This window comes from Silurus meridionalis, chromosome 3 (assembly GCF_014805685.1).
Source record: "Silurus meridionalis isolate SWU-2019-XX chromosome 3, ASM1480568v1, whole genome shotgun sequence".
In the NCBI taxonomy this organism is placed as follows: domain Eukaryota; kingdom Metazoa; phylum Chordata; class Actinopteri; order Siluriformes; family Siluridae; genus Silurus; species Silurus meridionalis.
The window spans coordinates 5,781,333-5,805,498 of NC_060886.1; the positions used below are offsets into that span (position 1 = coordinate 5,781,333).

At 37.1% G+C, this 24,166-nt stretch overlaps 1 protein-coding gene across 1 annotated transcript in view; it reads right to left on the minus strand.

Moving 5' to 3' along the window:
- The window catches only part of ccdc141 (coiled-coil domain containing 141), a 45,106-nt gene that overhangs the window by 11,942 nt on the left and 8,998 nt on the right, over window positions 1–24,166 (minus strand). Inside the window, exons 4-17 of the mRNA XM_046842904.1 lie at window positions 22,684–22,789; window positions 21,232–21,485; window positions 20,371–20,490; window positions 19,516–19,710; window positions 17,312–17,484; window positions 15,973–16,114; window positions 14,924–15,043; window positions 12,947–13,138; window positions 12,566–12,724; window positions 11,734–12,012; window positions 11,510–11,635; window positions 8,975–9,163; window positions 7,865–8,026; window positions 5,404–5,544 (exon numbers count right to left, since the gene is read on the minus strand). Coding sequence (XP_046698860.1) covers window positions 5,404–5,544; window positions 7,865–8,026; window positions 8,975–9,163; window positions 11,510–11,635; window positions 11,734–12,012; window positions 12,566–12,724; window positions 12,947–13,138; window positions 14,924–15,043; window positions 15,973–16,114; window positions 17,312–17,484; window positions 19,516–19,710; window positions 20,371–20,490; window positions 21,232–21,485; window positions 22,684–22,789 — 2,358 coding nt within the window. The remainder of the gene's footprint in view (window positions 1–5,403; window positions 5,545–7,864; window positions 8,027–8,974; window positions 9,164–11,509; window positions 11,636–11,733; window positions 12,013–12,565; window positions 12,725–12,946; window positions 13,139–14,923; window positions 15,044–15,972; window positions 16,115–17,311; window positions 17,485–19,515; window positions 19,711–20,370; window positions 20,491–21,231; window positions 21,486–22,683; window positions 22,790–24,166) is intronic.

Below are 24,166 nucleotides of genomic sequence, written 5' to 3' on the forward strand. Positions count from 1 at the left end.
CAATGCCATCTCTAGCATAAAGAAATGGCATACATAAAAACTCATACTTTCACCTCATGTCCTATTTTTCCTATATTCTCTCTTTTTCAATAGTGTATATCTTCAGTCTCATCTGCAGAAGTGCTGTCGTAGCTGCAGGCTTTTTCTAGTACAAAAATAAGGTAGGGTAATAAAAAAAATACGAATAAAAAAAATAAGGTACTTGCAAGTTTATCAGCGACCAAGATAATAATAATAATAATAATAATAATAATAATAATAATAATAATAATAATAATAAATTGTTTTTAAAGGCGACTTTCAAAACACTCAAGGACACTGTACAGAAAAGTGAAATGAAATCATAAAATAAAACAACCACAAACAGCTATTTAACTGTTAAAATTAATCAGAAGAAGCTCATCTGAACAGATTTGAGGAACGATTTAAAAGTGGTCAGAAAGTCACAATCTCGTATTGATTGTGAAAGAGAATTCCAGAGATGAGGAGCAGCCCAGCTAAATGCCCTACACCCCATAGTGACTAAACAGAAAGAAGTTACAGTGAAGGAAACAGATGAGGAAGATCTAAGCGTGCGCTTTGAGGTGTAGGTATGAAGCAATTCAGAGATGTATGAGGGTGCAAGATTATGCTTTAAAAGTGAGAAGCAGAATCTTGTACTCCGAGATGAACCGATCAAACATAAAAACTGGGTCTGACTGTGGCATGCCTAGAATGTGAAGTTTGACCTTTGGTGTAAATGTATCATGGCCTTTCGTCAGTTCTCGTATATAATATTCCACCATGTTAGCAGGTCACACCTTTGCTATGGGTCAATTTTAGCACTTTTGTTTATTCTTTAATTAAAAATTACCTTGAATTAAAAATAACCATAGCCAGAATGTTCTATTCAGGGCCGTCGCTAGTGGGGTGAAAGGTGATGTCAGTTATAAGGGGCCCTCACTGGCCAGGGGGCCAAAAAAAATCCAGAAGTTGTACTATATAGGCCCCTGTTATGTTAATAATTTAAATATTTATATTAGTTGTATTCCTGTGATTTTAGTGAAAAATACAAAAAAAATACAATTTGATGAGAATAGTTTTTCAAATATCTTCTCCTCTCCCTCTTCCTAAAAATGGTTTAGTCCGATCCGGAGCATTTAATAATTATTTGTTCAGTAAAGAACATCTGAGGGACCCAATAAAATAGTAACTAGCTAATTCTAAAATGATATAAATGTATACAATTTATGTGATAGTGATGTTAAAGGTCATGAAAAGTTCAAACCGATCTACGTATAATAATCATTCGTAGAATTTTCAGAATTTTCAGTTATTCACATGTAACAATAAAAAGCCTCCCTTTTACCTGTATGCAAATACTGACAAACAAGCAAGTCAGGGGAGCTGCAATGCTACTCATCTTCTTCTTCTTGTTCATTCGGCTGCTCCCATTAGAGGTCGCCACAGCAGATCATCCGTCTCCATACACCCCTGTCCTCTACATCTGCCTCTTTCAAACCAACTACCTGCATGTCTTCCCTCACCACATCCAAAAACCTCCTCCTTGGTCTTCCTCTTTTCCTGACGGCTCCTTCCTCAGCATTCTTCTACTGATATACCCCATGTCCCTCCTCTGCACATGTCCAAACCATCACCTCCCTCACCTTGTCCCCAAAATGTCCTACATGCGCTGTCCTCTAATAAACTTGTTTTTAATCCTCATGCAATCCTCATCTGGGTGGCACCGAATCTCCATTCATTACAGTTCAATCATTGTTGAGGTTATGGCAACCTGTAGTCCAAAGGAATTGTAGAAAACTGTTTATATTGAGTACGGTTCATGGTTTCAGTGGAAACATTTTCAGTAGTCAGTCTGTCTGAAAAGGTGATATGTCATTTTACCCAAACCTGCGCTTCTTCCAAAAACCTGAAATAAATATTAATCCTAATAACATCTCAATGTCCTTGTAAATTATATGTTAAAATAACGCATAATGTATTAGAACAAAAAAAAGAATCATTTATGTCACAGATGGAACTACTGTCCACGCTGTCCACACATTCGGACCGATTACATCCGAGAAACCAGAACATTCTGCTGAATTATAAATGAAACAACAGCATGTTATTGTTCTCCAGGTATAAAAATTGGAATCATTCGTTTAGTTATAAGCACATTAAAAACATGAATGGTACATCTGTGTAGGCTTGTTTATGAGCGTGTGGTGTGTGGTGTGTGTCTAAAAGGCTACGGGGGAGAGAGAGAATAAGGTCTTGCATTGACTGACGGGAGCAACTGCTACACCTAGAATTTTCAGCTTGTTTACTCATGCATATTTATGCCAGTGTGTCAGCTTCATTAGCATGACAGACACGACCTGACTTCATGCAGCCATGCCACCAGATAATGATATTCTGCTGGGTCACGTGCGAGGAGTAAAGTAGCTGAATGAGTTGGGATAGTTTTAATCCACATTTCCTGTTATAAAAACCTTCACTCTTCTGGGAAGATGTTCCACTAGATTTTGGAGTGAGCTTGTGGAGATTTGTATGAGATTCATTCTGCCTCAAGGGTGTTAGTAACATCATGTATGGATGTAGGTGAGGTGAGGAGCCCTGGGGTGCAGTCAGTGTTAAAAAAAAGTTCAACTAAAGGACAATTTGCATTTAAAGACATCCTACACTATTGTGTGCCTTCAACATAGTGGTGAGCGTTTGGAGAAAACCCAAATACAGCAGGAAAAGTCGGGTGTTCCAATATTATTGTCCATATAGTGTAGTACCCATAACAGTCACACTTCTATCCCATCCCATAGCTTTATTATAAACCCCTGAGAATAATTCTAAGCGTAATTAATAAAGGGACACATGGTGACATCACAGCTCTCTACTGGGCATAATGAGAATAACATGGCTTTACATAGTAGTTTAATACAATTAATACTAATATATTTATATTTATAACATTTGGCAAACACACTGAGAAGCTATAGGGTTAAGGGCCTTGCTCAGTGTGTGTGTGTGTGTGTGTGTGTGTGTGTGTGTGTGTATACACACACGTGCGGCACTTCTGCTCTCCACAGAGAGCAAGACACATGAGGAGGTCTGCATCTGACTTTCCCTCAGAAAACTCTGATAAACTACAAAAGGTAAAATGTACATGTCTTCCACAAGAGGGCGGCACATACACACATTTATAAGTGTACAGCTATGGACAAGAACACGTATCACGTATATATAGTATACACTTTATATACTCCTCGGCCTGTCATTTATTTACTCTGAACAGATCTGAGAAAATATCAAGCCAATAAGAATAAAACAAATTAATCATGGGTGTAATTGAGAATCTATGATAGATGGGTAATTTTTCAGAAGGGGCAAAACATTGTATCTATTATAAAAAAAAAAAGGTAAATATAAAAAGAATGAAATGTTTTAAAATGAGCAGTTGAAAATATTATACGCATTAAATTTCGCACCGCCAGAAAACTATGAATAAAAATACATTTTAAAAACAATATTTTTAATATTTAGTCGTTAACAGATTATACATACATAATTACACATAATGCATATAAACACAACTTACCTTTATTTTTTATTAAATAAGAGCAATGAAAATTGTATTTTAATAATTTAATTTTTTTTATTATAATATTTTATCTATTTTTTTATAGCTTAAAATAATTTGTTGTAAAAGATTTTATAATAATTAACAAAGGTTGACTAGAATGTGGTGGTTATATTTGTACAAAAATATTTTTTAGGATTTTTAAGTTTTGAATAAATTGTTGAATAAATAAATGAAACATTTTGGAGATCTCAAAAATATCTCGAAAATCTATTTTTTCTGCATATTTCTAATCTAAAAAAAAAACAAAATTTAATGTCAAAATTATGTAAAAAAAATAATAATAAAAATAAAATATGTATAATCAAATGATACATTTTATTACCATTTATAACAAAGGAAATTATACAAAAACTCTCTTTTAAAAGGGACCAACTAAAAAAAGTTCTTGTATTTATCCATTCATTTCTTTATTCCTTTCTATACTATATGCACAAAAGTATTGGGACACCTGATTTTTTTTTAGCCGTATGTGTTTCTTCCTCAAACTGTTACCATAAAATCGAAGGCATGCAATTGTATAGCATGTCTGAATTCAGTAGCATAAATTTTCCCTTCACTTCAACTAGGAGACACAAACCTGTTCCAGCATGACATTGTTTACAAATCCAGCTCCATGAATATATACTTTACATGGTTTAGAATGGAAGATCTGGAGTAAACTGCTGGGCAGAGGAGTGGAGCTTATTATAACAGCAGATGGGGATTAAATGTGGAATGGCATGTTTAAAAAGCACATACCAATCTTATAGTGAGGTGTCCACAAACTTTTGTCTGTACCTTTTCTTTTTTTTTGGTAAGCAGTTTAGAGCAGGAGAATAGAAGGGGAATATATTGTCACTTCTTCAGCGGGTTCTTAATATATGCTAAGGTTTCGGCTTATTTTTGGAGGACTGATAAGTGATTGATAAGGTGACAATCCTCATTACTCTCCAGAGTGTTGAAGGACAAACTGCAGAATCGCAGCACCAGAGCTGGGACAAAAAAAAACCAGCCTTACAGCTACAGACTAAACAGAACCACTCTATAAATAACTCAGGAGCAGTGCAACAAACCCCTGAAGCTCCAAGCACATGTCCTGAGATATTTAACTTATAATTTATTGATTTGTATTGAGACTGAAGGAGCAGGCAGACTGGGAAAGCAAAAAAAAACCTCCATGACTTGTGAAAGCAGACAGGACTGTGTATTTATTTGACTGGAATTTATTTGCCTAAGATTACTCTGGGAGAATTATTAAACAGGCTTCACTTAATCACACTGCAGCCTATAAAAGCAAGACATACACTAAATATTGACTGTATTACGACACCTGATTTATCCAGGCATTTGTGGTTCCTCCCCAAACTGTTACCACTACAATGTTATAGGCACACAATTGTACAGAACATATTTGGATGCTGTAGCATGAACTTTCCCCCTTCGCTTCAACTAGGAGACCCAAACCTGTTCCAACTTGACAATACCCCTGTGCACAAAGCCTTTGGGATAAATCGGAACACTGACTGCACCCCAGAATCTAGTGGAACATCTTCCCAAAAGAATTGAGGTTATTATAACAATGAAAGGAGACTGTGAAATTTTTAAAAAGCACATACCAAACATATGCGCGGCTCTGCACAAAGATTTTACATATAACGTTTCAATGACCCGAACAGGAAATCATTCAACTGGTGAGTGTCTAGATCCAATTCACCACTAGTTGCTGATATTGTTGAGTAGCTGATCAAAAAAGTAAGCCATGTTGAAGCAGCTAAAGGAATTGGATTGAAAACGGATCTCTTTACCTCATTGATCTCCTCTTTAAACACACAGTAGTGCATGTTGCTCATCAGGTTCTCCTCACACCGGCTGGCCTGAGCGGCCCAGATCATGCTGCCCTGGCGCAGGCGCTCCAATTTCTCCTGAACTGAGAACACCAACTTTTGCTGAAGATGGAGAGACAACATTAAATACTACAGTGTAAAGCTCAGAATTACAAAACCCTAAAAGACAATTAAGGAATGTTAATTAGGGCTAATTGACACCAACTAGGTGTCCATTCGAAGCATTCTTGAAGGGTCATTTCATTAAGAAAATACACACCAGTCAGCCATAACATGTGAATAGTGGTAGCTCAGCGGTTAAGATGTTCCAATTCTGATCAGAAGGGCATGAGTTCAAATCCTACCACGACTAATCACGTCTCTGTACAAGGCCCCTAACCCTCAGTTGTGAGTCGCTCTGGATAAGGGCATCTGCCAAGTGCCATAAATGTAAACGAATAACATTTATTATCATCTGGAAATAACATTTGTCAAGCGGTGAGAAAAATTAGGCAGCAAGTTGTTTTTGAAGTCAGAAAAATTTGCAAATGGAGCTTGCTGTCTGTTTGTTGTCTTTCTGTCCACCACCAAAAGCGCCCACAATGGGCACATAAGTATCAACATTGCGCCATGGAAAAGGAGGTGGAGGTGGGCTAGTCCAGGTGCATGTGTGACATTTATTTGAGGACAAGATGGCAGCAGAACGCATTATGGGAAAAAAGCAACCCAGGAGGAGACAGTGTGATACTTTAAGCAATGTTGCTTCTATCAGTTAGACATGGACCACCTACCTAAACATTGCTGCAGTTTAATTGCAGGATAATGCACCCAACACATCCACACTGCAAAAATAGTCAAGTCAAGTTTATTTCTATAGCGCTTTTTAACAACAGACATTGTCTCAAAGCAGCTTTACAGAATTTAACAGTTAAGGTGAATGGTGTGCATTTAACCCTGATGAGCAGCCGTGGTGACTGTGGCAAGGAAAAACTCTCTTAGATGTTATGAGGAAGAAATCTTGAGAGGAACCAGACTCAAAAGGGAAACCCATCCTCATTTGGGTGACATCAAGAGTGTGATTATACAGAACACTGGAGAGAGAGAACTAACATAAGCACTGAAGTGTAAGATTATGAGTAATGTCCTTTCTGAAGTCTTTTACAGTCATTATGGTTATAAAACTAGGAGCTACTGAGCAACTCATAAAATAGCTCAACATTTGCGGATCATCACAGATCCAACACCAGCTTCTCCATGCCAGAGCCGTTAAACACTCCAGGAGGTCCAGTGTCCAAACTCCACATGAAGTAGGATCCAATTGGCACTGGTACGTCTCTAAATAGTTCATTGATGGTTTGAGGAAACTGACAGAGTTCAAGGTGTTGACTCGGCCTTTAAATTCCGATCATTTCCTTGTATAGCCAAGAGTATGTATTGGGGAGCACAGTTCAGGGACAATTGTATTCAGTATATGAACATACATATCACACTAGTTGGGTTCTTCATTGTATTGTTTGAATCTAAGTCACGCAAGATAACATAACAGTCGGATTAGGGGAGACAATTACTGTGGGTACATTGAAAGTGAAATGACTAAACCATTCATTTAAAGGGGGCAAAGATTTTACACATTTAAAGTTGTATTTTATTGAAATATTTCTTCAGACACACCTGAATTGATGATGTAGATGGATTGGTCAAACTTATCATGTTTTATCTGCAGTTAGATCAAGAGCCATAAAGGGCACACCATTCACACTTAAGAAAATGATTTCAGATAAAGAGGAAAGGTATTGAATAGTGAATATTGGAGATTTATATTCATTACCTGTAACATTGGTTAATATTTATGGCTCTAATTCAAACTCAGCTTCATTTTATAAACATATTTTTGCTCAAATTCCCATCATTCCTCAATCCAATTGAGAATCTGTGGGCTGTAACTGACAAACAAGTCCTATCCATGGAGGCCCAACTTCACAACTTAGAAAACCTAAAGGATCTTTTGGTTACATTGTGGTGTCATATAACAAAACACACCTTCAGAGGTCTCAGAGTCCAGGAATAATAATAAATAATAAAAAAAACACCTCAATAAATCAGAGTTATTTTGGAGGCACAGAGGAGAGAATATTAGGCAACTGGTTTGAATGTTGTGGCCAAATCACTAAAAACTCTGTATTCTCTACATTGTTAGATTATGATACATATAAATCATTGTAATAAATGAATATGAACTATGTGCTGGTTGAACGATTGGTGCAACAACCTGGAACTTCTGGGGGTGAAAGTGTAGTGAAATCACTTCCTGTTCCTCGCCAGATGTTGCTCAAGTTGCCGCAAGCAGCAGATATTGGAAGCCAAACCAAAGCACTTTGACTCTTGATTGGTAATTTAATGAATCAAATTCTGTAGTCAGAGCAAGTTTATGTCCACATCTCACCGGGTGCTGTACAGTGCTGGTGATATCAGCTGACAGTGAGATGACTAGTTTGTAAAGGTGCCGGACGTGGTTCTGCCGCTCTTGGTGCTGGCTGAGATGAATCCTGGCATGATTCGGATCGCTTGATCCCTTCAATAGCTCAGCCTTTAACAGACTATCCAGCTGAGGATCAGAAAAATACGCTTTATACAATTTTTTCATTCTATACACATATCATTAAATTACATTAGATTCAACTTTGTTGTCAATGTTTAGGGTACAAGTACAAAGGCCAATAAAATGCAGTTAGCATCTAGCCAGAAGCGCAAATAGCAATAGATATAAATAAATAAATAAATATATGCACATATGTATATATAATAACATATTATAGGAGTGCAAAGAATGAGGTATAGGTGCAAAGACCAGCTCAGTGCTGCTGTCTAAGAATACAGTACAAGGTGCTATCTATCTATCTATCTATCTATCTATAGATAGATAGACAGACAGGTAAATATGTAGATAGATAGATAGATAGATAGATAGATAGATAGATAGATAGATAGATAGATAGATAGATAGATAGATAGATAGATAGATAGATAGATAGATAGATAGATAGATAGATAGGTCTCAACTTTCAATCAATATGAAAACAATTAGAAATTATATTTTTGACCTACAAATCATTTTTAAATACTCTTTAAATGGCTGTAAAGTTTCACCAGAAGCAGAACATTAGAAATACTAGATGTCTTCTAGATAATAATTTTAAGGTTTGCATTATTTGAGCATAAACACAAATTTCTTTATTAGAAAACAAAATCGCCTTATAATGGATGTGTATAAACTTAGCTGGAAAAATAAGTTAGTATCCAGGAAACTTTGAACTTTAAAAAGCACAAACACTGTTTAGAATTGATTTATCACCTTACAATGGAGTATTTTTTTCACTCTGTACATTTTTTTTCCGAAATCAATAAACCTGTCTGCGATTATGAAAGGCACTGTAAATGTATTTTCTTTCGTCCTTTTGTAACACGCTTGATGGCAGGTGAGTATTTTGTGCTTAGCGCCACAGTTAGTCGTCGCTAATGGAAAACCGGGAAGATCGATGAACCGTGACATTACCTCTTGATAAACTTGATGGAATTTGACGGCCATGCTGAGAACGTTCTCGTACTGGCGGATTTTATCCCTCACACGCTGATGCGCCAGGAGAAGCTCGCTGACCCTCTCGTTTTTCTCTTTCATCGGAATCCCTTTTAGTGACAGCAATTCCGATGTCTTAACCAGGAATTCCACTTCTGCGTTTAGTTGCTGGGATACAATTTAGTGGCATTTAGATATATAAATGGAAATATAATTATAGAGAAAATTCCACATTCAGTCTGTAATGGTGATGAAAAGAAAGGAAATGCATTAAGTCCCACAAACAATCATTTGAAACATTATATATATCTAAATGTCTAAATTACCATTTTGCACATTTGTACATCAGGAAATGTGACTATTTTTCAACCAAATCAACGTGGAAATGATTTAATTTACTTTTCAATTTCGTCCCTGGCTTTTCTCTTCTAAATATGTGTTTACAAAGTGTTCTTTCCTCCCACAGCAACTGTCACACTTTGATCAAGTGGTTACGGGTTACATGTCATAGTGAATTGGACATAAGCCAGGTACCAACTCTCAAAATATCACTAAGGTTCCTGTGGCACAGAAATAGATCACGTTTGAGAATAACCCAGCTTTAAAATGCTAGGATTTTCCTTGTGGTTCAGATCCATTCAAAAGAGCAACAAAACAAGGTGTATGAATGAAGGAAATGTTTAAAACACTGTATGAACAAACGTTTGTGGACACCTGACTGTCTTATTTCAATATCTCATTCCACATTTAGTCCCCATTTGCTGTTATAATAAATATCTTCTGGGAAGGTGTTCCACTAGATTTGGTGTGCTTTTAAAGGTTTGGGCTCATTCAGCCATAAGAGTGTTAGCAGAATTAGGTACAGGTTCTAATTCATCCAAAAGGTTCTCAATAAGGTTGAGGTCAGAGCGCTATAACTTGAGATCTTCCACTTCAAGTCATCTAAACCATATCTTCATAGAACTCACTTCGCACCCAGGGGCATTGTCATGCTGAAACAGGTTTGGGTCTCCTACTTGAAAGAAACTTTACAGTTAAATTTGGTGAAGAACCACATGTGGCTGGATGAGTCAGGTGTCCCATAACTTTTGTCCATACTGACTTACTAATATATATTTATTTGTATATTTCTGTTCATGATTGTTTGTAGCTTTCAGAGCGCTATATAGTACAAAAGGTCAAAAGTTTACTATGTAACACATTTTTTAAAGAAAAGTGCTAATATTCTCAGTGTCACATCAAACTAAACTGTGTGTGTTTAAAACAAATCAAACAAAATAAAGAGAATTAGACTAATGAAAATTATTAATGCAGTCACGTCTGTCATTACTGCTTCATTAAAGCGGCTTTTAAACGCTGATACTCATATGAAGGCTATGTGACACTGTATATCTAAAATAACATCATATTAACGCTCCTGATATAAATAAGCAGGAATAAAAAGATCAGAGATCATTTAGGCTCATATTCCCTCTTGCCGTAAACATCCTCCAGGTCCAAGTCGATAAGATTCTGCCACCTTTTAGACTGGCACACACAGTAGCCAATACCCGTACTCTCACTCCCTTTCAGATTTAGTTTAAAGAGAATGCATTTTGTTGAGGTACTTTCAATTTTCTCTCTTGTTTTCTGGTTGAAATTTGTGATTTTGGTTTGTTGAATTGTTCTGCACTTTACGGTGGCCGAGAAGTGCAAAACAAATTAACAAATCCAAAAACAAGATAACAAATCAAAAAACTAAAAAACAAATACAAAAACTAAATAATAAATCCAAAAACAAATTAACAAAACAAAATAACAAATACAAAAACTAAATTTACAAAAACAAAATAAATACAAAAACAAAATAAAAAATACAAAAACAAAATTTACAAAAACAAAATAACAAATACAAAAACAAGATAACAAATCAACAAAACCAAATCAACAAATCAGAAAAAAAATTCAAAATCCGAAACAAATGAACAAACCTGAAAAAACACAACGACATTTCAGTCAAACCGGAAAATGTAGGTATAGTTTGTGAATAAAATACTTACTGCTCATTGGATGAGACATCTGACCTTCTTATAAATCATATAATTGTATTTCTTGTACAGATTTTTTCGAATAGTGCAATTTTAACTTTACACACGTGCGTTTCTCCTGCCGTAGTCTGTATATCATGAATGACGGCTGTCTCGTCCAATGATCGGTACGTGTTCCATTTACAATCTATACCTACCTTTTTCCAGTTTGTCTGCATTGCCGTTGTGTTTTCGGTTTGTTAATTTGTTTTTGGATTCGTTTGGATGTGTTTTCTGAGTTGATCATTTGTTTTGCACTTCTCAGCCACCGTAGCACTTTCATTTGTTATACCTTCTAAAAAGCACATGCAGAAAATGAATAGCTCAGATTTAAGAAATTTTGCCTGGAGTTCAAGTGTATAAATATATTATATATATATATATATATTTATTGAATGTGCTTTGAATCTAATCACATCATTAGCTGTGTAAAGATTTCCAACCCTACCAGAAGCTGAGGCTTAATAGAGTTGAAGGTCTCGTGCAGCTTGGACACGCTTTGAAGATCGCTTCCCAGATCGAGTCTGGACGCTGGAGCAAGAGTTCCCTCCAGAGACTTCAGCTCATGCATAACCTGTAAGCAGATCACAGCTTTCATTACTAATGTGCCTCTCGAGCCAAAATGTTTCCACTTGTCATCATAGTTTACCTCAAACATCCCCCAAATGTTACCTTTTTCATTTGATCCTTGAATTTTTTCCACTGCTTCTTCACCGACTTCATCTGATTGTAACGGAGCTGCCATGATGTCCACAAATCCGTGAGCTCGGCTTTTGTCCTGCTCAAATTATCTGTGGTCATTTCCACAACATTAACTGCTGCTTTGACATTTAGACTCGGAGTCTCGCTTATCTGTATCCAGGAGCAACAGAGTAAAGGACAATGATCAGACACAAAATTGTATTGGATGTTATTGGTTGCTGTATCATTACATTTTTCCCATTGCTTGAACTAGCGGACCCAAACCTGTTCCAACATGACAATGCCCCTGTGCACAAAGCCAGCTTCATGAAGATATGGTTTACATGGGTTGGAGTGGAGGATCTCCTACTATAGAGTTTATTTCTACTGAACACATTTGAGATGAATGTGAACGCTGACCCCACCCCAGGCCTCCTCACCATCATCTACATCAGTACCTGACTTTACTAACACTCTAAGAGCTGAATTGATCTTAACAAACACACTCCAATATCTTGTGGAACATCTTCCCAGAATAGTGGAGGTAATTTTAATAGCAAATGGGGACTAAATGTGGAAAATAATGTAAAAAAAATGACATTTTTATGGTCAGGTGTCCACAAACTTAACAATATATATATATATATATATATATATATATATATATATATATATATATATATATATATATATATATATATATATATATATATATATATATATATATATATATATATATATATATATATATATATATATATATATATATATATATATATATATATATATATATATATATATATATATATATATATATATATATATTGTTGCCTTTGTCCTGCATGGAGAGGAACTTCTGTAAGAACAACTGCCATCTTGCATCCATGGCCTCATTCACAGAAGCTCCTGTTTCCTCATTTTCTTCCTCTGCCTCGGGTCTCTTCTGATAACAATCCATTAAAAACTTTTCCTGATCTTCAACCTGGAAAAGAACATAACACCACATGACCGTTGTTGTATAAGGAAATAAAACAGCATACAAATTCTTTTTATGTAATCAAATTAAAATTTTACTTCAGTTACACACTACTTTAACCTTTTTTAGTATATAAACTGTATATACTAATCACTTAATTCTTCCAGTAAGACATCCATATAAACAGAGACACCAAAAGTGGCAAATTGGCCAAAAGTGTATAAGCACCTCCTTGGCAGAACATAAAAAGCTAACGTAGCTCCTGAGGCTCTCCAGGCATTTGGAGATGTTCCTCTGCATTGTCTTAAGCTGCTCTCTCAGCACACAGGCTCGGTTAGAGAGCTCCACTTCCTCTGTTGACTCCAGCTTCCTCAGTTCCTTTATAATTTCCTCAGCGGCATGTGACTCTGCAACAACATGCTGCAAGAGACGAAACACCTACGTTTTCTATTTGACAAGTTATAAGGGGTTCATAACACTATCAGCAGTGTAATACATGAATAGGGGGGGAGGGCAGGTTAATATCATAACACTTAATCAATGTTCATTGGTTACAAGGCAATCAAGATAATTTAACAATCAAGACTATTCCACCGCCTACCACTAGAGGTAGTATTATCTACAAAATACTTTAGCATTGATGACTTATTCATTTACTCAACAGTATTTCTATTATCTTATTTGAGGATGTGGTAGCTTAATGTTTAGGTCATTGAATCCGAAAGTTGTGGGTTTAAATCTCAGCCACACCAAGCTACCACTCCTGGGCCCCTGAGCAAGGCCCTTAAACCCGTAGCTGCACAGATGTACGAATGAGATAAAAGTGGTCTGGATAAGAGCGTCTTCCATATGCCATAAATGTATATTTGGTGTTTGTTTTTACCCTTTTGCCTACTTCTAAGTTTATGAATGTTTCATATCTCGAGTACTTCCTATGCATAAACTAAACTAAAAGGTAATCTTTGATATACGTTCCAGTAGGCAATAAAGATACATCATGAAAAACATTAGAAGGTAAAAGTCACTGTTGTGTGTAAATGTGTGCAGTAAGCAGTAAGCTTGTGTTGTGATTGTAATCATGCAGGCGATTACATACTATTGGTCCTTTGTAAAATGATGGCATGAGCCATGCTGTCTCACAGATTATTTCAGATTATTTTAATAGAGACACTGTGCATTTTTATGAAAGGCTAAAGCAATCTAAACATTATCCTTTGTTGAAATTCATAAGAGATTCAGGAAACAAAACAAAGATCTTTATCTATTGCCCATACTGTGGAGTTTGGCATTCAACCTAAATTTAGCAAGAACTCAAAACAGTCCTGCACAGGCATCTGACATAGTAGGTGGTCTGCAGCAGTCTGTTTTTAGTAAATTAATGGTGACGCAATGTGTGTCTGGTCCACTGTTGTATTATTGTTAACCCTTACAGCAACAACACACAAGAAGTCACTCTATAGTCATAGCCTAAAAGAGCTCTAGTATCTACTATTCTCCCAGAGCAAATCGCTACAGAACTACACCCATTAGGACCCCCAAATCATCACAGAACTACACCCATTGAGACCCCCAAATCACCAGAGAACTATACACATTAAGATTCAAAATCACCTCAGAACTACACTTATTAAGACCCCAAATCACCACAGAACTACACCTATTAAGACCCCAAATAACCACAGATCTACAACTATTAAGTCCCCAAAATTGCCACAGAACTACACCCATTAAAGACCCAAAAATCACCACAGAACTACACCCATGGAGACCCCCAAATCACCACAAAACAACACCCATTAGGGCCCTCAATCACCTCAGAACTACACCCATTTAAACCCCCAAATCACCCCAGAAGTACACCCATTAAGACCCCAAATCACCACAGAACTGCACCCATGGAGACCCCAAAATCACCACAGATCTACACCCATTAGGAGCCCAATCACCTCAGAAATACACCCATTGAGACCTCCAAATCACCATAGAACTATACCCATTGAGACCCCAAAATCTTGAGGTCTTAAATGGGTGTTTGAAACAGGTCACTCTGAACCATCCAGCAATTCTTACATGGCCCAACTACAGCAAGATATGTAGAACTGAGCTTCAGACTTTATTCAGAGGCACCAAAACCAGAAAAGGAATCAAATGAAATGTTGTTGTTTTGTCTCACCTCTGTTTATTTGCCTGTATATGTACACTCACCTGTGTACTTTCAAACAGCTCCAAGTGTTTGTTGAGCACTTCCTCAGCCTCAGAAAGTGAAGAACCAGGCTCTGTACTACTGGATAAGACCCCATTACAGCTCTTAATCCAGCTCGAGATCTGGAGAGAGAAGCATTATATTAAAAGAAAAGAAAAAAAAGCCAGTGTGATCAAAAAGTCTGCTTTACTCAGGTTTGTTGGTTCTTAGAATTCACAAAAGAGCAATCATTGCCAATTACTGGCTTCGCCAAATATATTGACAGCCATATGAAGTACCATCTGGGAGTGGAACAAAACATTTTGACCATCATTTGTTCCAGAAACGCTGTTTCGGCTTTAAAAGCAAAGACATTTTGCCTGGGGTATAGAATAACTGGCAACAAATTGCAGTTAGCTACACAGCCCATTGCAAATATCGAAACCTTCTCGCTCTGGCTTGGAAATCGTCTTGCCAAATGTTCACCTAGACGTAACCTTCCAGTAGGTCTAATTGAAGGTCACATTACGTCAAAGGTTTGTGGACACTTGACTATAATATTGGTATTTGCTTTTTGAACATCCTTTTTCACATTTGCTGTTATAATAACCTCCACTCTTCTGGGAAGATGTTCCATTAGATTCTATATTTGTGCTCACAACACCTTCAGTAAACTCAGGTACTGATGTAGGTGAGCTGAGGAAGTCTCAGGTGCAGTCAGTATTTCAATTCATTCCAAAGATTTTCAATAGGGTTGGAGGTCTATAGCAGGAGATCTTTACCTCCAAACCAAGTAAAGCATATCTTCAAGGAGCTGGTTTTGTCATGCTGGAACAGGTTTGGGTCTCCTAGTTAAGAGAAAATTCAATGCTACAGCACCCAAAGACATTGTATATAACCGTGTGCCCCCAGTGTTGTGTTAACCGATTGGGAAAGAACCACAAATGGCTTCAAAGTCAGGGGTCCTAATACATTTGTCCTTATAGTGTATGTCAGTTAAGGTGCACTAATGAGTTTTTAGAAGAATGTTAATACAGTACATTTTAACTTAAGTGAAATCTCTCCTCTGTACCTTTTCCTCCAGGTCATCAAAAGACGTTAGCAACAGCTGTTTCTTCCCAGCAAGTTCCTTATAGGCGTGACACTGCTCACTCAGCCCTTTCACCCGTTCTCTGATGTACCCCAACATCCTTTGCACGCCTCCGACTTGGGCACTGCCATAAAAACATGCATGTTTAATATAACTAATGTTTGTTTGTGTGGTCACCCAACAATGCACAAATACAAAAGATATGACGTTTCTGCCAGACTGACTTTTAACTAATAAAATGAAATGAATACTAGAAAAGTTAAAAAGTTTAAAGTGATAAAGGATTAACCGGTGGAAGGTTCCCTGGTGGTCTAGTGGTTATGATGCGGCGCTCTCACCGCTGCGGCCCGGGTTCGAACCGACCCCAGCCACTCTTAGTGCCGGTCCCAAGCCCGGATAAATGGGGAGGGTTGCGTTAGGAAGGGCAGCCAGCGTAAAAACATGTGCCAAATCAAACATGCGGATGGTCCACAACAGGAATATCCCCAGAACACATGGTGTGAGGTGGGAAATCACCTTTAATGGGATATCTGTCCATCACAAGGCATACACATTCACACCTAGAGGCTAATTAGCACACTCAACAGGCCTGAATGTTTATGGGAGATAGAAGGAAACCCAAGAACCAAAGAGGAAACCCACACTTTGAGGGCGTGAGAGGGCTATACTATTTACATTTTACACTTATGGCATTTGGCAGATGCCCTTATCCAGAGCGACTTATAATTATCTCATTCACAAAACTAAACAAATGAGGGTTAAGGGCTTTGCTCAAGGACCCAACAGTGGCAGCTTCTGATCAGAAGTCCAACATCTTATCTACTGAGTGTGTATTTGTATATTTATGATTAAGATTAATCTTTCTTAGCCAGTTTTGTTCAATGACAGGAAAAAAAACATCTATCCAGAGAATTAAAGGAAATTTCTGCACCCAGATCAAGCTTCCTGTATCGGGAGAATATCCCAGGAACACTGGGTATGAAGTGGGAATACACCCATGATGGGACATCTGTCTATTACAAGGCACAATGCAAACATTTACACACAATTAGCATAGCCAATGGAATTACAGCCATGTAAGCCATTTTGGGGGGTGGAAGGAAACCAGAGAACTCAGAGGAGTGTGTAGGTGTGAGGGTGTGAGAGAGAAATAGCATTATGGAGCAACCAATTGTTTTCTGTTGATAGAAATAGTGTCACTTTCAAAAAGCTTTTTTGATATCTAATTTTTTTGGAAGGTGTTATTCTTTTTATGGATGGCTTGATTTTTTTTTTTTTAAGTTTTATAAACCGTTGAAGCAACCACTCTTGAAGGTCTCACCTCTGTGGACTGAGCTTCTGGAGTATGAGCTGTCCTCGTTGAAGAGGTTCAGCCGCAGCGTCTTTAACACTGCGATGCAGCTCTTCATGCTTCTTCGCCAGCTCAGTCAACTGCACAGTCTGAGTTCTCAAACCCTTTACGGTGCTCTCAATAGTTCCCAAGGTTTTAAATGCCTGGAAACCATACAGAGGCAGAAATTATAGGGCATGTTTGGTACTTGAATGAACATTGCAGTAAGAAAAAAGAAAAATGAAGTGTGTTGTATTAAAAGATCTTTTGAAATATCAAGAGATAAATAGATTAACTGCTTTCAAGCGGTGATTTTTGAGCACATTTGACGATGAAAATGGTGTATAATGTCTCACTTTCCCCAACTTCTAAACCTGGTCATGTGATCTGTCTGTTAAACCAGTTAATGTTTGATATGCAATATGTTTATTTTACTATTAAATCTAGTCTTAAAATTAGGAGAAAATAACATGGAGATTAAAACTTCCATTAAATTATGGAAGTCTGTTTCCGCCACATAAAAAAAAAGTTTCCCTAAATAAGGTCGGAATAGCGAGAAATAAAGTCGCAATTAGGCAAACCTTTTTTATATGTGGCAGAAACAGGCATTCATATAAAATGTAACCAGCAGTCAACAATCACATTTAAAATAAATCAAGACAAAACAATAAAAAGCAGGAAAGAAAGAAAAAAGAGAAAGGGCTATGTATGTTCTCTTATTTCCGTTTTTGATTTAATAGTGAGAGCCGGAAAAGTCGACATATTGTTTCTGAGAAACACAAAAAAAGAGAAAAAGGTTTATTTATTTGTTTTCTCTTTTCATTTAATCGTACAAAGTGTAGTCACCAAAATCTCACTATACCAAATATGATCAATGGTCTAAAGTGCACAATATTTCCAATCTAACATTCCAAAAGTACCCTGGAAGTCAAATGGAATTTCATTGGTGCTCTGTTCTTTGGATGAAATATCCACCCTGGAGCTATTTGTGCAAATGATACATGATGATACAAACTATAGCAACATATTCATATAAAAGCTGACAATATAATAGAACATGATTCAAGGCAAGGCAGGATTCGGGCGGGGAACTGCATGGGGTCGAGGTTGTTTTTCCAAAAAAACGTCTGAAGATATTGTGCAAAGCATTAAATTGTAAAAAGGGGGCTGACTCCTATTTCCTGTCAATCTCTTGCTTTTGAAAAGAATGAAGTGATTAATATAAACTTTTCTGTAACATGTATGAAACTGGATTGTTGGATGTAGCAACTGATGGATTATGTGCTCATGGGTGATCAGTTATTTTACATCTAACCAAACCAAATAACTAAAAAAAATCAATCAGTCAATCAGTCAATCACTCAATCAACCAATCAATCAATCAATCAAGTCATTCTTCCTACCTATCTTTCTTTTTCTTTCTTTCTTTTTCTTTCTTTCTTTCTTTCTTTCTTTCTTTCTTTCTTTCTGTCTGTCTGTCTGTCTGTCTGTCTGTCTGTCTGTCTGTCTGTCTGTCTGTCTGTCTTTTTTTGTCTGTCTGTCTGTCTGTCTTTCATGTCTTTCTGTCTGTCTGTCTTTCTTTCTTTTTCTGTCTGTCTTTTTGGCTGGCTGGCTTTCTTTTGTCTATCTGGCTTTCTTTTTTCTGTCTGTCTGTCTGTCTGTGTGTCTGTCTGTCTGTGTGTCTGTCTGTCTCTTTCTTTCTGTCTTTCTGTCTTTCTACCTGCCTGTCTTTCTTTTTCTGTCTGTCTGTCTATCTGTCTGTCTGTCTGTCTGGACTGAGAAAGACCATAGTCCACAGTATACGTTAAAATGTATAAAATAATCTGTGCTAATGCATGTTAAAGGGCGATATTTTTCTATAATTACATGCTATTTTGTTATGTTTATCGCATCACCATACCCACATCTTGCTGGCATCAATTTCCGATGTACATTATTGGAGCTCATTATTAACATGAACCAACAGATTACTTAAATGAAGGAAATTGATTTCTACAGTAATGTATTACCAGTCAAATTAAATTATAATTAATTGAAAATATCCCGTTAAATAAGGAAACATAAAATGGGCATATTTTTTTCTTCACCATGAGACTCTTTAATTTACTATCTGTGATGCTCTACTGCACTACAAGTCATCAAATCCATTAACTGTAATTGCAGCTGCGTTTCACTGCCTCCACTTTTACACATACTTTATTAGCGCTGCTGAAGAAGGCGTTGCTCTCGTGCAGCTGTCCAGCTCGACAAATCATCAGATCCCAGAACTGCTCGTTTGTGGTGAGAAGATTCTGACTTTTCTCTGAGAAGGAATCAAGCTTTTCATGATCGTTTGAGAAAAGAAGCTCCGATGCCTGCTGGAGAAGTCGCTCAACCAGAGACGTCCATTGCTGCAGAGTATTGAAACCCATTAGATATTAGCATGGAGAATCACCATGGTGCAGACTGGTTTGAATATTTACAGCATAATCAAAAATGAAATCTTATGAAATTTATAGAATACTTGAATTATTTAATTGGGTTTTATGAGACCAGAGAGCATTCTCAATCTTATAATTCCTTTTGGAATAATTTGAAAAGGATTTATTTTATAAGGCCTGGTTTTCTTTCCTCTTTAGTTGTCCTACAAACAGCTTCTCCCATCAAAGCTGTGGATTTCTCCATCTCCTTCTGAGTTCCTCTTCATACCTTGGTTTGCTTGTCTGACTAATCTCATGTTTATCTATTTACATTTAGAGCATTTGGCAGATGCTCTTTACAGAAAGTCTTACAAATATTACATTTATGTAACTGAGCAGTTGAGGGGTCCAGAGCCTTGCTGAAGGGTCCGAAAATGGCACCATGGTGGTGTGGGATGTGATTTCATAACCTTCTGATTAAAGGATGGTTCATGATCTTGTACAGTATATAATACTAATCAAGTACAATTCATTTTTTATTTGTAAAGCACTTTTAACAGAGGTCCATTTCAGTCGGACTTTCCAGAGACAGTTCCTTCCCTAATCTAGATTTCTGTATTGCTTGGAAAAGTACTTATAAACAAACCTCACCTTAGCTTTGAGTTCAAATTCTTTATGCTCCTGCAGTAACTCTTCACTTTCAGACAAGGACGAGCCCAGCTGATTCCTTTCCAAGAACGGGTCGCCTTTTTCCTTAAACCATCGTGTGACCTGCATGACAGAGTGGATAAGAAAGCAAACAGTTACAGGACTGTTCTGAACTGAGACTGAAGGTCTTGGTTACTGATCGGAGGTCGAAGGAAGAAAATTGAGTTAGCACAGTGTCACTGTAGCTACTCAATCTAAACCGGAAATACAATCTGTATTGTCCAAAAAAACGACTTTTATTGAATTTTTCCATTTATTAATGTTATTAATTAATTTAATTCATGCCTATTCAATCAATTACTCAATTTAAATCAATATAATAAAGTGTATTAAATTAATTTGATTTTTTCTATTTTTTTTTTACGTTTTAAAAAAAAATTGTAAACTGTTTATGTTTACAAATGCAATTATAATAAAATTTTATATATATATATATATATATATATATATATATATATATATATATATATATATATATATATATATATATATATATAAAACATGTATTTTGTTTACCGTTACACCTCTAGTGAATACACAATAAATGACCGTTTCAGTTTCAATTCAGTTTTAAGCTATATAATCTTTGTAATTAATTCCTGTCTCCTTCAACAGGTTTTGCTGATAAATAACTGATTCATCTAGTGGCAATCAGAACATCATTATAGGATTCATTTCTTTTCTCCCTGTTAAATATGGCTATGGTTTTAAATATGCCATAAATCCGACGTTGCTCTTCTTGACCTTGTGTAAAAAGACACGTTGGTTGAATTAGTTTAAGTATCCCCTCTAGTAGTCACTTACCTCCTGTTCCTGTCTCTCCCACTCAGAGATCCTGTTCTTCACTTCCTGACTGTGGATTTGTTGAGCCATACGCTGGTCAACTGCTCTACGTCGGTCTTGCAGGAGCTCCATCAGTCCATCCACTTTCCTGAAGCTGTTCTGAGCAGCACGTGCCCCGACTGTGTATCGCAGTGCCTCCTCCGCCTCGAAGCTCTTCAAGAAATCCAACAACTCACATTTTCTATTCAGTGCCTTCATAGACTTCTCCAGCAGACCTGAAGATCCACAATGGGACAATGGGAGTTAAAACATTATGATGAAATGTTTACTTCATTGACATAATTAATCATCTTCAGAACTTCAATAGTTTAATGCTTTACCCTGTTTATTGTTGTATTCCTTTATTTAAAACCTATATTATTGAAAACAGACTTTTGTACAACTCCTGGACATGGTAGGTGTGTAGAGAAGAGTTAAAACGGATACATTTAGATTTAATCCACTAACACTCCAGTCCATTATCTCCACAACTGAAGCCACCATTTGGGCTGCATTTTTCCTTCTTCATTACAGCCTGATGTGTCAAAGTGACGTTTATAATCTATTGAACACTTTGACTGTGTAGTCTCACGGATATAGAATAGAGAAAGTGCTGAGGGTCCGGGAGAGAAAAAGTCTCAGAGGATCATAACTTATTAGTGTGAAGTGCAGGTCAGAGGTCATGTTCATTCAGGAGATCAGTGTAAGTGTATCTCTCTATTACTCAATTTAAAACAAAAAATCAGATACAACTATAAATACAGACAGACAGATAAAGTAATTAGATAGATAGATAGATAGATAGATAGATAGATAGATAGATAGATAGATAGATAGATAGATAGATAGATAGATAGATAGACAGACAGACAGACAGACAGACAGACAGACAGACAGACAGACAGACAGACAGACAGACAGGTGAACAGACATGCAATAAAACACATGGACTAAGATAGACAGACAGACAGATGTTCAGACAGACAGAAGACATGCAGACAAAAGATAAAAGACAGACAGATCCGCAGAAAGACAAATGGACATGCAGACAGTCAGACACATGATGGAAAGATAAGCAGACAAACGGACAGACAGATAGAGAAGCAGGCAGATATATAGACAGACACATGATGGACAGATAGACATGCAGAAAGACAAAATGAACAGAAATGGACAAACAGAGTGGCAGGCAGCTATATAAACAGACACATGAATCACAGCAAGACATGCAGAGAGACAAATGGACAGACTGGAAGACAAATGACAGAAAAATAGAATGATAATATGATCATCTACAGACAGGTAGATATATAACTAGTGTGATGCAAATGACAATTAGATTTAGACTGAAAGACAGATGGGTCTGGGTGTGTGTGTGTGTGTGTGTGTGTGTGTGTGTGTGTGTGTGTGTGTGTGTGTGTGTATATATGTCACCTCTCCTTAGGCTGCTGTATTTGTGCTTCAGCTCAAAACCCGTGTCAGGGTTCAGGTCTGTTCCAGCGCTCTGCAGCTCCTCCGCTTCATCAATCTTAATGGCAAACTACAGTCACACAGAGACACGAATTAATACAACATGCTGATTATAGTCTTTACTATTAAACTGTAATAAGACATTTTAAACAACACACGCACACACACACACACACACACACATATATATAAACACTCAATCTGTACAGGTGTTTGTGTGTGTGATTGAAAAAGCATAGAGAATGAACAAACGGACTGTCTGACTGTCTGACTGTCTGTCTTACTGTCTGTCAAATCCAAACTCAGTTCCAATGATGTTAATAATGAACCAATAACACGTGGTAACAGTGTTTAAGGCATTACATTTTTAATCCGAAAATCATGAGTTCAAATCCCAACCACACCAAAAAGCACCAAACTCTTGGGCCCCTGAGCAAGGCCCCCTTTACCCCATAGCTGTTCATTCGTATGAATGAGATAAACATAAGTCATTCTGGGTAGGGAGTCTGCCAAACGCTGTAAATGTAAATTATAGCCTGCAGAACGCTCCAGGTGACTAGTGTTACTATCTGAAACGTCTCATCACCAATCAGACCTGAGAATGAAACATCACCACATCAGTTATCAGTCTTCAGTGCAGACATTCGAAGTTTGTTGATATCTTCTGAAGCAAAACCCAGTCCTGATTGGATCACAACACACACAAGCCCAAATATATATTCTACAGCTAATTTCCTTTATTTTCAGTCGAATCTATATCAGTCCGATCTCCAGAGGATTTCATTGCTTTTCCTTCTTGTTCTGCTCTTTCATGTCTCATTTCAACTCTCAGTGTGAATTCAAACAAATATCAAAGCTCTGGATTTAAAACAACACAACAGAACAAAACAGAAAAACAGAGGAAACAGCTGTTACTTTGAAAATATATTGAGTACGCAGCTCTCTCTCTCTCTCTCTCTCTCTCTCTCTCTCTCTCTCTCTTACACACACACACTCACACACACACACACACACACACACACACACACACACACACACACACACACAAACACACACACACACACACACACGGTTTCACATACTGAGCAAACACAAAGTAGCAACATAAACTCTGAAGAGAACAATAGATGTGTGATGAGAGTCTACAATACGACAGCGTTATCAAATACACACACATATTCTCCCTCTCTCACTCACTCACTCACTTTCTTCCTCCAACCTTTACCCACTCACTTCCTCACTCCTAACTCCTTCTTCCATCACTCACTACCTCACTCTCTTCCTCTGTCACTCACTCCCTTACTCACTCCTCTGTCCCCATCACTCCATCCCTCACTCTCTTCCTCTGTCCCTCACTCATTCACTCACTCTGTCCCTCAATCTCTTCCTCCATACCTCATTCACTCAATCCCTCACTCTCTTCCTCCATTTCTTCCTCCCTCCTCCA